General features: G+C 40.2%; 1 protein-coding gene and 1 non-coding gene across 5 annotated transcripts in view; one reads left to right on the top strand and one right to left on the bottom strand.

Moving 5' to 3' along the window:
* Nucleotides 1–11,818, bottom strand: part of Spag9 (sperm associated antigen 9) — a 133,464-nt gene extending 121,646 nt beyond the window's left edge. For all 4 annotated transcript variants that reach the window (XM_071603493.1, XM_027924685.2, XM_027924681.2 and 1 more), the window contains exon 1: nucleotides 11,395–11,818. In XM_071603493.1, coding sequence (XP_071459594.1) covers nucleotides 11,395–11,697 — 303 coding nt within the window. In that variant the 5' untranslated portion in view covers nucleotides 11,698–11,818. The remainder of the gene's footprint in view (nucleotides 1–11,394) is intronic.
* Nucleotides 7,137–7,210, top strand: Trnat-ugu (transfer RNA threonine (anticodon UGU)). Its single transcript has one exon. It is a non-coding gene; the product is annotated as a tRNA-Thr (tRNA).
* Nucleotides 11,819–12,053: the final 235 nt, after the last annotated feature.

The raw sequence follows: 12,053 nt of genomic DNA, 5'->3' as shown, positions 1-12,053 counted from the left end.
GACTTAACTTTTCAGTGGCATGATTATAAAGTTGGTCACCCTCTACTGTACTTGGCAAATATTAGAACAGTCATGATGAAGTTAAGGCAAAAAAAAAAAAAAAAAAAAGAAAAGGAAATCATGGGAGGAGAGCACCAGCTTTTCAAATTACAAAGCTATCTAACCCCCTGGAAACTGAGTCTACTCATCCCTAGTAAAGGAGAGTTTGTCAGGTCCTTCAGGTATGTTGGTAAGGAGTGTGTATATCCCCTCCCTATCTCTATTTGCCCTCTCATACACACAAACCTTTTTTAAAGAGTAGCAGGGAGTAAGAGCCTATAAATGTAGTTTTGCTGCAGACATAAAAATATATCTTGGGGCTGGGTTAGAGGTAGAGTGCTTGCCTAGCATCCATGAGGCCCTGGGTTCGATCCTCAGCACCACATAAAAAAAATAAAGTAAATATGGGTCCATCTATAAGTAAAAAATAAATATTTTATTTATATATACATATAACATACACACATACACACAAAGACACTCCTTTCTCCTTTCCCCTCTCAGGAACTAATGGGCCAGCACCAACAGTGTATAACTTCAGACAGAACTCTCCTAGGAGCAACTAGACACTGCTTAAAAAAAAAAAAAAAAAAAAATGCAGGACAATACAGACTTACATCAGAATCTAAAAAAGAATAAGCTTTGTGGTAAAGCAAAATGCCTGCAAGTCCAGATGGCTTATAGGGACTGTTTTACCCTACTGTTCTGGAGAAAAACAAATACTTTGAAAGGCAAGCTCCCAAAGTTTAAAAAAAAAAAAACTTTCCAGAGATTGTTGCACTTTGGAATAAAGAAAGATGCAGGCGGGAACCCTTTAAATAGTACTTTCAAGTATTGCCAAATATCCACCAAGATATCTAACCCCGATACTTACCCTGTCATGGTGTGTGGGGGATATTTCCATTTTATTATATAATTATTATTAAACTCAATTAAATGCAATTGCTTTTCAGCGTAGTCTTTTTACTTTTGGTTTGTTTTGGGGGGGGTTATTTTTGTGTGTTATGTTTTTTTTTTTGGCCCTAGGGATTTAACCCAGGCCCTCACACATGCTGGGGAAGCACTCTACCACTGATCTACATAAAGCCTTTTTTAGTTTTTATTTGAGACAGGGTCTCACTAAGTTGCCAAGGCAATCCTAAAGCTTGTCATCCTCCTGCCTCATCCATCCAGCTAGCTGGATGACAGGCATGCATCAACACAACTGGCTCAGTTTTATGACAGAAAAGAAGATGGAAGATCATGTTAAACAACACCTAAGGGATATCCCCAAATTGAAAATGTGAAAAATTTTCTAACACAAATGATTTGGTTTCTTCAAAACTTGATGTCATGGGGGAAAATACAACATATATTTAAAAATTTAAAGCTGGTATAGTGACACATACCTGTAATCCCAGCCACTCGGGAGGCTGAGGAAGTTCAAACCCAGCCTCAGTAACTTAGCAAGGCCCTAAGCAACTCAGCAAGACCCTGTCTCTAATAAAATATAAAAAAGGGCTGGGGATGTGGCTCAGTGGTTAAGGGCCCCTGGGTTCAATCCTTGGTATATATATATAAAAAAAAAAAAGACATATAAACCAAATGTAAACATACAAACCATTGTGTTTGGATCCTGAGTGAAATAATCAACTATAAAACTATATGAGACAAATGGGGAAATGTGAACACTGATTAAATATTAAACGTTATATGGAATAATCATTTATAACATTTAGGTGTGATAATGGTATGGCACCTATTTTTTTTTTTTAAGCCCTAGAAATACACTAATACGTAAGCTTTGGTCTGCTTGAAAAATATGATGGAGATGGTGAGGGGATGTAGGGAGGTTCACATGAAACAACACTGGCTTGATGTTAAAAAAAAATGAAGTTGAGTCATGGGTATACAGTAGCTTGTTACATTATTTGCTGTAACCATTAATCTTTGGATATTTCATTAAGTTTAAAAAAACTTGGAATTACTCATGGCATTTAAGTTAATATGGAAAAAAATTAATAAGAATCTCTCATTAAAAAGCAAATAAAGAGCTGAGTGTGGTGTTGCATGCCTGAAAACCTAGAAACTCAGGAGGCTGAGGCAGGAGAATCTAGGCCAGGCTCAGCAACTTAGTAAGGTCCTGAGCAACTTAGCAAGACCCTGTCTCAAAAAAATAAAAAGGCCTGAGGATGTAGTTCAGTGATAAGTGCCCTAGGTTCAATCTCTAGTGCCAAAAAAAAAAAAAAAAGCAAATAAATATATAAACATTCACAAAGATGTATGCAGGGATATTTATTGCAAATTTATTTATAACAGTTAAAAAATCAGATTCACACTTTGGAAACTCTGTAATACAGAAGTGGTGTGGTGAATAAGCAGCTGAAATCAGGAGAGATGAGTCAGTATAAAATCCCCAGGTAGTATCCAGCCCCATCTATAAGTGGCCAGTTGGCTTTCTATGCTCAGACACAAGAAACAGGAAGTTTAGTAAACCCAACCAGAAAGATTTTACACTAGGAAACATTCTAGCCACAGCCAAGCAGGTACCAAATGAAGAGAGGAAGTAAGTAAAAGTCTATACACAGACTAGTAATACTTTTAGCTGCTTTCATCCAGCTTTCCATAAGGTATAACTAAACTTATCTACCATTCACTCCAGCCACATCCCAAAAGAAATTATCCTTTCTCTGAAAGAACTTAAATGTCTCCAAGAAAGGCCAGGGGCTACTAAAATCTAGAGTCCCTATAGGCAATAAACTGCAACAAGGCACACAAAGCTTCTGGTCTTCCTTTTTTAGTGCCTCACTTTTAAAACATACAGGGATAATTAGGGGTTATCAGTTGGTTGAAAACTATAACCTTAAAGAGAGAGCACAAAGCTAGCAAGAAAAAAAAAAATGGGATTCTGAGGACACAGACAAAGCAGGGAACAATGAAAACTATAATTAATATATTCAGAGACCAAAGAAAAGTCACTGCTCTCATGAAACCAGAACAGCATGTTATTTTTTAAAAAAGGGTAGGGAGGGGGAAAGCTAGAACAGGAAGATATCTTGGAAATTATTAAATGAAGAGAATCAGCACTTTTCTTATCTTTCTTATATAAACTACACCTCAGGATAACCAGTTGATGAGGGGAAATGCTCCTTTATAAGAAAATTTAGCTAATAAATGCTTAGGAATAACTGGGTTAAAATAGCATCATTTTCAAACCCTTAATGAACTAAAATGCAATATGGAGTTGCTTTTCAGATTTTGTTAATTGTCTCATAACTGCTTTTACAATCAGGATTCAAAGTCTATGCATTGCATTTGGATAATAAATCTCGAGTGTCTTTTAAACTATAGACTTCCCAGTCCCCCCTTCACCAAATTGATGACCTTATGATGGAATATTATAAAGTCATTAAAAAGTATAATTTGAAATGGCACAGTGGCACACAGTTACAATCCTGGTAACTCAAGAGGCTGAGGCAGGAGGACTGAAAGTTCCAGCCAGCATTAGCAACTTAATGAGGCCCTAAGCAACTTCCTGTTTCCAAAATAAAAAAAGGCAGGGGGGTGGGGAGGCTGGGATGTGGCTCAGTGTTTAATTATCCCTGGGTTCAATTCCTGGTACCTCCACCCAAAAGAAAGAAAAACCACAAAAAAGAAAAAAAAAAAAGTGTATCATAAAAAAAGACCCAGGGTCTCCTGTATGCTGAGCACTGAGCTATATCCCAAGCCTTAATTTTCTATTACTTTGTGTCATCATCATCATCTTTTTTTTTTAAAGAATGAAGAAAGTTTTGTGCGTGCAGTAAATGTAAGTTTGAGTTTCTCATAAATAATGGTCCTTGAGGTTAAAGGGAAGATGGAGAGAGTTATAATCACAAACACCCTGACATTTTTTTCCCAGGTACACAGGCCCAACCTACTAGCACTTCTTTCACCCAAACTCTAAAAGCCAGAGAGGATAGGTATTCTGTGGAAGTATATGAGACAGGCATAATTCATACTTGGGTATTCATAATTCTATTCCAGAATTAAAATCTAGATGAATAAAATTAGGCAACAGAAGAGCAAAAGTGTGCTAAGCAAAGAGATGGTTTTTATTAAGGCCTGGGAAGAATACATTTTGTGAAACAAAATCAAAGTATTCATTATGGGTCAGAGACAAGATAAAGAGCAGCTCAATCCTAGGGTTATATATGTTGGGAACTAAGTCCATTTCAAGAACTTTAGGCAGAGCCAATTAAGGGCTTTTTTTTTTTTTAATATTTATTTTTTAGGTGTAGATGGACACAACACAATGCCTTTATTTTTATGTGGTGCTGAGGATCTAACCTGGGTCCCACCTGTGCTAGGCGAGCGCTCTACCACTGAGCCACAATCCCAGCCCATAAGGGCTTTTTTAAGTATAAAATTATCTGATTAGATTTCCCTTTTAGAAACACTGGCAATACAAAAACAGAAAAATCAGTAATTTATTCAGAAATATTCACTCTGTACTTCCTATGTGCCAGTTATTGGGATATAATGTGAATGACACAAAGTTCACGCTCTGTGGAGTTTACATTTGAGGTGAGAGATGTTGGTAGCTTGCACCAGAATGGCATATGTTAATTATTACAAAGAATTAAAGAGGACTGAGGTTGTGGCTTGGTGGAAGAGTGCCTGTCTAGCATGTGTGAGGCACTGGGTTTTATCCCCAGCACCACATTAAAAAACAAAACTAACTAAACATAATAAAGGCATTTTTTTTTTCAAAAAGAAAGAGATTCCAGAGATAGTTAAAAGTTGGGAACAAAAGAAAGTAAAACAGCAATCCTGTACAAGTCCCAGCTTTTTCAGAGGCCAAGGCAGGAGGACTGCTTGAGCTTTTGAGTTTGTCAAGACCAGCTTGGGCAACTTCGTAAGATCACATGTCAAAAAAGGAAAAAAGGGCACTGGGTTTATAGCTCAGCAGTAGAGCACTTGCCTTGCACATGTGAGGCACTGGGTTCAATCCTCAGCACCACATAAAAATAAATAAAAATAAGATACTGTGCCCATCTTTTTTTTTTTTTTTTAAGAGAGACAGAGAGAGAGAATTTTAATATTTTTTTTTTTTTTAGTTTTTCGACATACACAACATCTTTTTTTTGTATGTGGTGCTGAGGATTGAACATGGGCCGCACGCATGCCAGGCGAGCGCATACCACTTGAGCCACCTCCCCAGCCTCTTGTGCCCATCTTAAGAAAGAAATCTTTAAAGAAAAAAGATGAGGAGGGAGAAGGATAGGACAAGGAAGAAAAGAAAAACAAAGTAGAGAGAGACGGTGAGGGCGATTTCCAGGATCGTAAAACAAAAATAATAAGCAGTCTTGGGGGGCAAGTTAAGTTTTGTTTTGTTTTGGTACTGGAAATTGAACTCAGGGGGGATTAATCCCCCAGCCTTTTAAAATATTTTATCTAGAGACAGGGTCTTGCTGTGTTGTTTAGTGCCTCACTAAATTGCTGAGGCTGGCTCTGAACTCATGATCCTCCTACCTCAGCTTCCCGAGTGTGCCACCACGTCCACACAAATTCAGTTTTGGTCAGGCTGGAAGACATACTTGTCCAATAACTAATGTAATTTGGATCCAAAACTTGAAAGAAAAGATCTGATCTTAAGGTTCTTAATAAGCAGTCAGTTGCATAAGGAAACAACCTTGTCTGTTTTACTCAAAAGTGTATCTCCGATGGGCACAGTACCAGGCACACAGTTGGCGCTCAATACAAGTATCTGTTACATGAATGAGATATGCATTCTGAGATAATCAACCAATGGTAAATGAACCTATGGGAATGGAAAATATCTGCTAGGCAGTATGCAGAGGGAGAACTAAAGAGGACCTTAGAAATGCCAAGAAAAATCAATAAACAACATTAAGGAAAATTTAAGAGTGGTCAGATAGGTAAAAGGAAAATCAAGAGATTTCAGATCTAAATAATTATTTTTATGAGATGAATTATTTGCTGCATGGCAGCTCAACCTTTTATAAACTTGCTTGTTCCATCTAAAGTGCTTGCCTCTTTAGTCTTAATCACATCACCCTATTTATCGCCTACATGGAATCTATCAAACCTAAAATTATTTGGAATCAGGTTTGCTTCACCACTGAGCTATATGCTCAACCCTTTTTAATCTTTATTTTAAGATAGAATTTCACTAAATTACTTAGAGTCTCTCTAATAATCTGAGATTACAGGCATGCATCACTGTGCCCAGTTGAGCAATGTACTTTTAATTTTTCTTAATGTTTGAAACTTTTCTTAATATAAAGCAGAGAGGGCTGCGTGTGGTGATGCATACCTACAATTCTAGCTACTCGGGAGGCTAAAGCAGGAGAATACTACATTCAAACCCAATCTGGGTTTGAACTTAGACTCTGTCTCAAAAAAAAGGGATGGGGATGTAGCTCAGTGGTAAAACACTTGCCTAGGATGTGAAATAGGAAATTAAACAGAAAATAAAATACAGTGCTATTTTCAAACCAATAATTAAATGTTACTGGCCAAGATTTCAAAATACAAAATATAATTTACAAACATATTTGTGAATATCAGCTTTTTAAATATATATGTTACATAAATTATTAAACTGGGTCTATATTGGATATTTCTTTCTTTTTAATTTTTTTTTTAATATTTATTTTTTAGTTTTCGGCAGACACAACATCTTTATTTGTATGTGGTGCTGAGGATCGAACCTGGGCCGCACGCATGCCAGGCGAGCACGCTACGGCTTGAGCCACATCCCCAGCCCTATATTGGATATTTCTGATCTCAGCCTAATTATTTTGGTAACAGCTGTATTCATTATGTGTGCTGAGCAAAGCAAAAAAGGTGTTTTCAAAATAACTCAGCCATTAGTCAACAGAACAAAAAAATACAACTGGCTAGGTTCTAATACCAGTTCTCCTCCAAACCTTAAGTATGCAGCCTATAGTTAAAGGTAAACTTAAGATTCCAGAAAGTAGAAACCTCCCAGTATTTGAGTATGTGACATGTACGCTAAAGACTGAACCCAGAAGCACTTTACTACTAAGCTACATTTCCAACCTTTTTATTTCTTTTTTTTTTTCTTTTTAAATATTTATTTTTGGTGGGCTGGGGATATAGCTCAGTTGGTAGAGTGCTTGCCTTGTATGCACAAGGCCCTGGGTTCAATCCCCAGCACCACCCAAAAATAAATAAATAAATAATGTGTATTTTTTAGTTGTAGTTGGATGCAATACCCTTATTTATTTATATGTGGTGCTAAGGATTGAACCAAGGGCCTTGTGTGTTAGGTGAGCATTTTACCCCTGAGTCACAACCCCAGCCCCCAGCCTTTTTATTTCTTATTTTGACACAAGGTCTGGTTAAATTGCTTATGGTGACCTTGAACGTGTGCCTCAACTTCTGAGTTGCTGGGATTACAAGCATGCACCACCAAGCTTGGAACCTCCTAGTCCCTTAAACACAGAACTGAATGAGTGACCTATAGTACACACTCTGGCAATCTCATGAATTGTCCTATATTTATCTACCTCTGACTAGAAGTCCTGGGCCCAGTTGGTAGCATACCCAATTTTGTATTCTCTTTTGTGATCTTAACTAAGTCAAAATGTGAATCTCATATAATGGTATCTCCCTTAATATCAATAACCATAGCTTTCTTAAGGTTAAGAAATAATAAGGGGTTAGGGATATAGCTCAGTTGTTAGGGTGCTTGCCTTGCATGTACAAGGCCTTGGGTTCGATCCCCAGCACCATACACACACAAAAATAATAATAATAATAATATCTATCCTAATTAATGTATGAAATGTCAAGATCACCTATTAAAAAAAAAAAGGATCTATCTTAAGAATTAAAAAATGGTTAACTGGGTCTTGGGTTGTGGCTTAGTGGTGGAGTGCTCGCCTACCATGCATGAGGCACTGGGTTTGATCCTCAGCATCACATAAAAATAAAATAAAGATATTGTTTGTCCACAAAAAAAAAAACTAAAAAAATATTTTTTAAAAATGGTTAACTGATTATCATTTCAAAAGGTAATCACCAAGCATGTGCACATACACCCCTTCAAAACTGAGTTCACTTCAGAAAATAAGGATAAACTAGGGGCAGGGGCACATCTATTCTGACTGGAGCCAGTGTGAAGCTAGTTCAAATGATTCAGCAAGAACAATGACATTTTGAAAAATGAAGTATGTTTTAAAATGTATTAGTTTTACATACGAAATAAGGTAGGTAATACAGAAATCAACAAAGCACTAGAATGTACTTCGAGCTCTCTAAATCTTAAGATTTCAGTGAATAAATAAAGATGTAATAATATTCCAGGTGAAGCTCTGAGGGAAGAGCATTTTGGGGCAGGAAGCAGCATGGGCAAAGGCATATGACAGGGTTTGAATAAGGAATGGAAAGATAATGTGGCAGGGAGCCCAGAGAGGGAGAAAATATGGCCAATTACTTGATTAACATTTGAAACTAGTCTAAATCTATCTAAAAATCAGTCCTCCTTTAGGTGTTTGGGTTATTTTTGTGTTTTTGTTTTGTGATGCTTTGCTTAAACCCAGAGTGCCTAGCATGCACTCTGCCACAAAGCTACATCCCCCAACCCCTGGGAAGTTCTTACGACTCATTAAAACAGCAACTGACACACACACAAAAATTCAAACAAAAGCAAAGAAAAACAAGTGTGTCTTCAACTGAAGTCCTATCATTATAATAAAGATTAAACTTTTGACTCCTTGTTAACAATTCCTGTAAGCAAATGACTATTGCACCTCACAAGCTCCTAAAACATTCTTACCATTTATATATGCTCCTAAATTTACACAAAGGTGCTCAGAATTTATTTTACACTCTTGTGATGGACAATTTCTATGTTTTCAAATTACTTTTGCTGTAAATACCCTGAGGCACTTTTTGCTGTAATAGTAGACTCTTACTCTTCATGTTAAAGGCACAAAACAGGAAATTAAACAAAATTAACTCTGCATATTGACCTAAGAGATTGAATTTCTAGATGTAGGCAAAATTTGTTTTAAGTCTTCTGATTTAAGATGAAGGCTGATAATGAAATGGTTTTAGGTTTGTGGTCTGGGAGTTGGCCCATCTAACATTATTTCATCAGTGTTCTCCAGTCATGATCCTTTGCCCAAAGGTTTCATTATGGGGATTTTACATATGTGACTGAAAAAATATAAACTACAAAAGAAGTCATGGGATAACCTACTTTTAAAAAATTGTCTACTTAAGCTGGGTTGGTGCATGCCTGTAATCCCAGAGACTAAGAAGGCTGAGGCAGGAGGATCACAAGTTCCAGGCCAGCCTCAGCAATTTATTAAAACCCTGTCTTGAAATAAAAAAAACAAAAAGGACCCAGGCATGGTGATACACGCCTGTAATTCCAGTGGCTCATGTGGGTGAGGCAGGAGAATCAGGAGTTCAAACACAGCCTCTGCAATAGGGAAAAACTGAGCAACTCAGTGAGACCCTGTCTCTAAATAAAATGCAAATAGGGCTGGGGATGTGGCTCAGTGGTTGAGTGCCCCTGAGTTCAACCCCTGGTACTCCCCAAAAAATAAAATAAAAAAATAATAAAAAGGGCTGGGATGCAGTTCACTGGTAAAGTGTCCCTGGGTTCAAATCCTCAGTACCAAAGGAAAAAAAAAAAAAAAAAAAGGTTGTTTACTTAAGAAATTAATATAAAACCCAAAGCCTACCAGCTGGTCAATTTTATTTTCTGATTCTGTAACCTGTGGCAGAGTTTGCCTGGCACGTGTGACCTTGGCATTTTGCCCATGTTTACATGGAATGACAGGAGTTTAAGGCTGGAGGGAGTATTTCTTTTACCAGAGGTGACAGATGATGCTGGGCCTGATAGATCATGCTGAGTCTGCTCCTCACCTGTATGTACATGTGGTTAATTGCCCAGTTTCTTCCATGTACAATCAACATACTGGCCTGTATGAGCATGAAGAAGTGGCAAGCCAGCTCAGAAACCTCTATTCTATAAACAGTGCTAATAAACTAGTGGAAATTGTGATCCCATTGTCATTTGTACTTTCAACCGTGCCCTCCCTATATATTTAGAAATATTCCTGAAATAAAGCCATTTCCATTGTTTGGAAAATTCAATGACATTCCTTTGAGATAAATGGATCTCAAAATCATAACAACTAAAAATTGTCACTATAATCAAACTAAAAGCAACTAGGTGCAAAGATATATGTGATGAAACAAAACAAAAAGTTTAACTGATGGCACTATTTAACATTAGGAAATGAGCTACTGAACAATCTCACATCCTAAAAACTTTTCAAGTATTTCTGAAAAATAACACATAGTTCCTTCAATAACTATTTAGCCTCTTTCAGTCACCGAGCATTTAGCCAGTTATGCTAGATGCTTGGGGAAACAAAGACAATTAGGACACTGCCTGCTTTAGATAAAAGTTCCACAGAAATAATGACAACACAGCCTGAAAACTAAAATCTTGGACTCGAGTACATATCACTTGCACTTCAGAGCTCCAAAAGGTTCACAGATTGCAAGTGAGAGCACAGAGGTCACCACTCAGATGCTCCAGTTAACAGCCGGCCAAGTGCACCTGTAAACTGCAGTTTGAGAAGCAAATTCAAGACAGGAAAAGTGTTGCCAACTGTCACCCACACCTCCTCAACCCCGCCCCCCAGTCCTCTTATAAATAAACAGAGAGCTTTTGAAGGGAACTGTCCAAGGTTACCACCTGATATGGAGGAATGCTTTCGTGTGGGATACCAATAAAATAAAACAGCGCACACTACCTATTTATTGAGCACTGCAATACAACATTTAAATGTTGACAAAGTGTTAAGAATGTCACATAGGACATAAAATCGCTTTCTCAAATGGATTAAAATGTCAAGAAGCAACTGACCGAAAGAGGGAGATCTCTAACTTCCCAAAGCAGCAGCAACCCCCTGGAAAGGTACTGGAGCCAGCGGAAGTTACATATCAAGACAGAAGTAATCCTCCTCCCCAACAGTAAAAGTTTGAGCCGCCGTCCGACCATCCTACGGTGGTTGGAAACTTCCCTAAACACCAAGGAGCAACCAGACACCCTAAAGACTCCGCCCTTGCCAACCCCAGGTGTCCTCATGCCAGGCTGTCGCTTCCTCTCTGGGTCCTGCCTTCCACCTCACTCCTTTCCTGAACACTCACTGGCCTTGCCCCGGCTTCCAACGCCGGCGAGCCTCAGGGGCGAACAAGGCGTCTGGGCTCGGCGCCGGAGGCCTCGCCTCAGGCCCGTCCTCCAGGAGGCCCGGCGCGCCTCACGTCCCCAGGCCGGCCGCGACCCTCGGTCCCGTACCCTAGTAGCCCGCCAGCCCTCACCTCCTCGGCGTGCTTGCGCAGCGCCTTCTCCCGCTCGTACTGGGTGATGAGCTGCTCGTTGTCGTCCCGCAGCAGCTCCAGCTCCACCTGGTGTTCCTGGTCCTGCGCGAACACTGAGTCCAGGTTCTCCAGCACCGCCACCACCAGTGGCATCAGCTCCTTGACCACCTCTTCGTCGTAGCGCCCGATGAGCCGCTCGAACTCGCGGTAGATGGAGCCGGCCAGGCCGGACACCCGCTCCGACATCACGGCCCCGGAGCCGCCGGGCTCCTCCTGGTACACCACACCGTCCTCCAGCTCCATGGTGGTGGGCAGGCGGGCGGCCCGGGGCGTCGCCGGCTGAGGGACGGCACGGGCCCGCACGGGACGGGCCCGGCTAAGGCTAGGGCTGGGCCAGGCGGGGTGGGGGCCGGGGCGGGAGGAGGGGAGGGGTGGGGTGAGCACACTCACCCCAACCGCCGCTGCACCAACTGCCGGGGCGGCCCGGCCGCGCGCCCTACACGTCACCCTCGAGGCGGGGCCGACGCCGCGAATGCCCGGTGGGCGGGGCCCCACGGGAGGCCAGGCGCGGCCGGGGGCGGAGCTATGCGTCAGCGTGCGCCGGAGGAAGGCCGTGGCGTCAATACCCAGCGCCAAGCTACTGGTGCGACGCCCACGGG

Source organism: Marmota flaviventris, chromosome 17, assembly GCF_047511675.1.
Source record: "Marmota flaviventris isolate mMarFla1 chromosome 17, mMarFla1.hap1, whole genome shotgun sequence".
Taxonomy (NCBI): Eukaryota; Metazoa; Chordata; class Mammalia; order Rodentia; family Sciuridae; genus Marmota; species Marmota flaviventris.
Note: the sequence above shows the minus strand (reverse complement) of the source record. Positions and strands in the feature narration are given on the sequence as shown.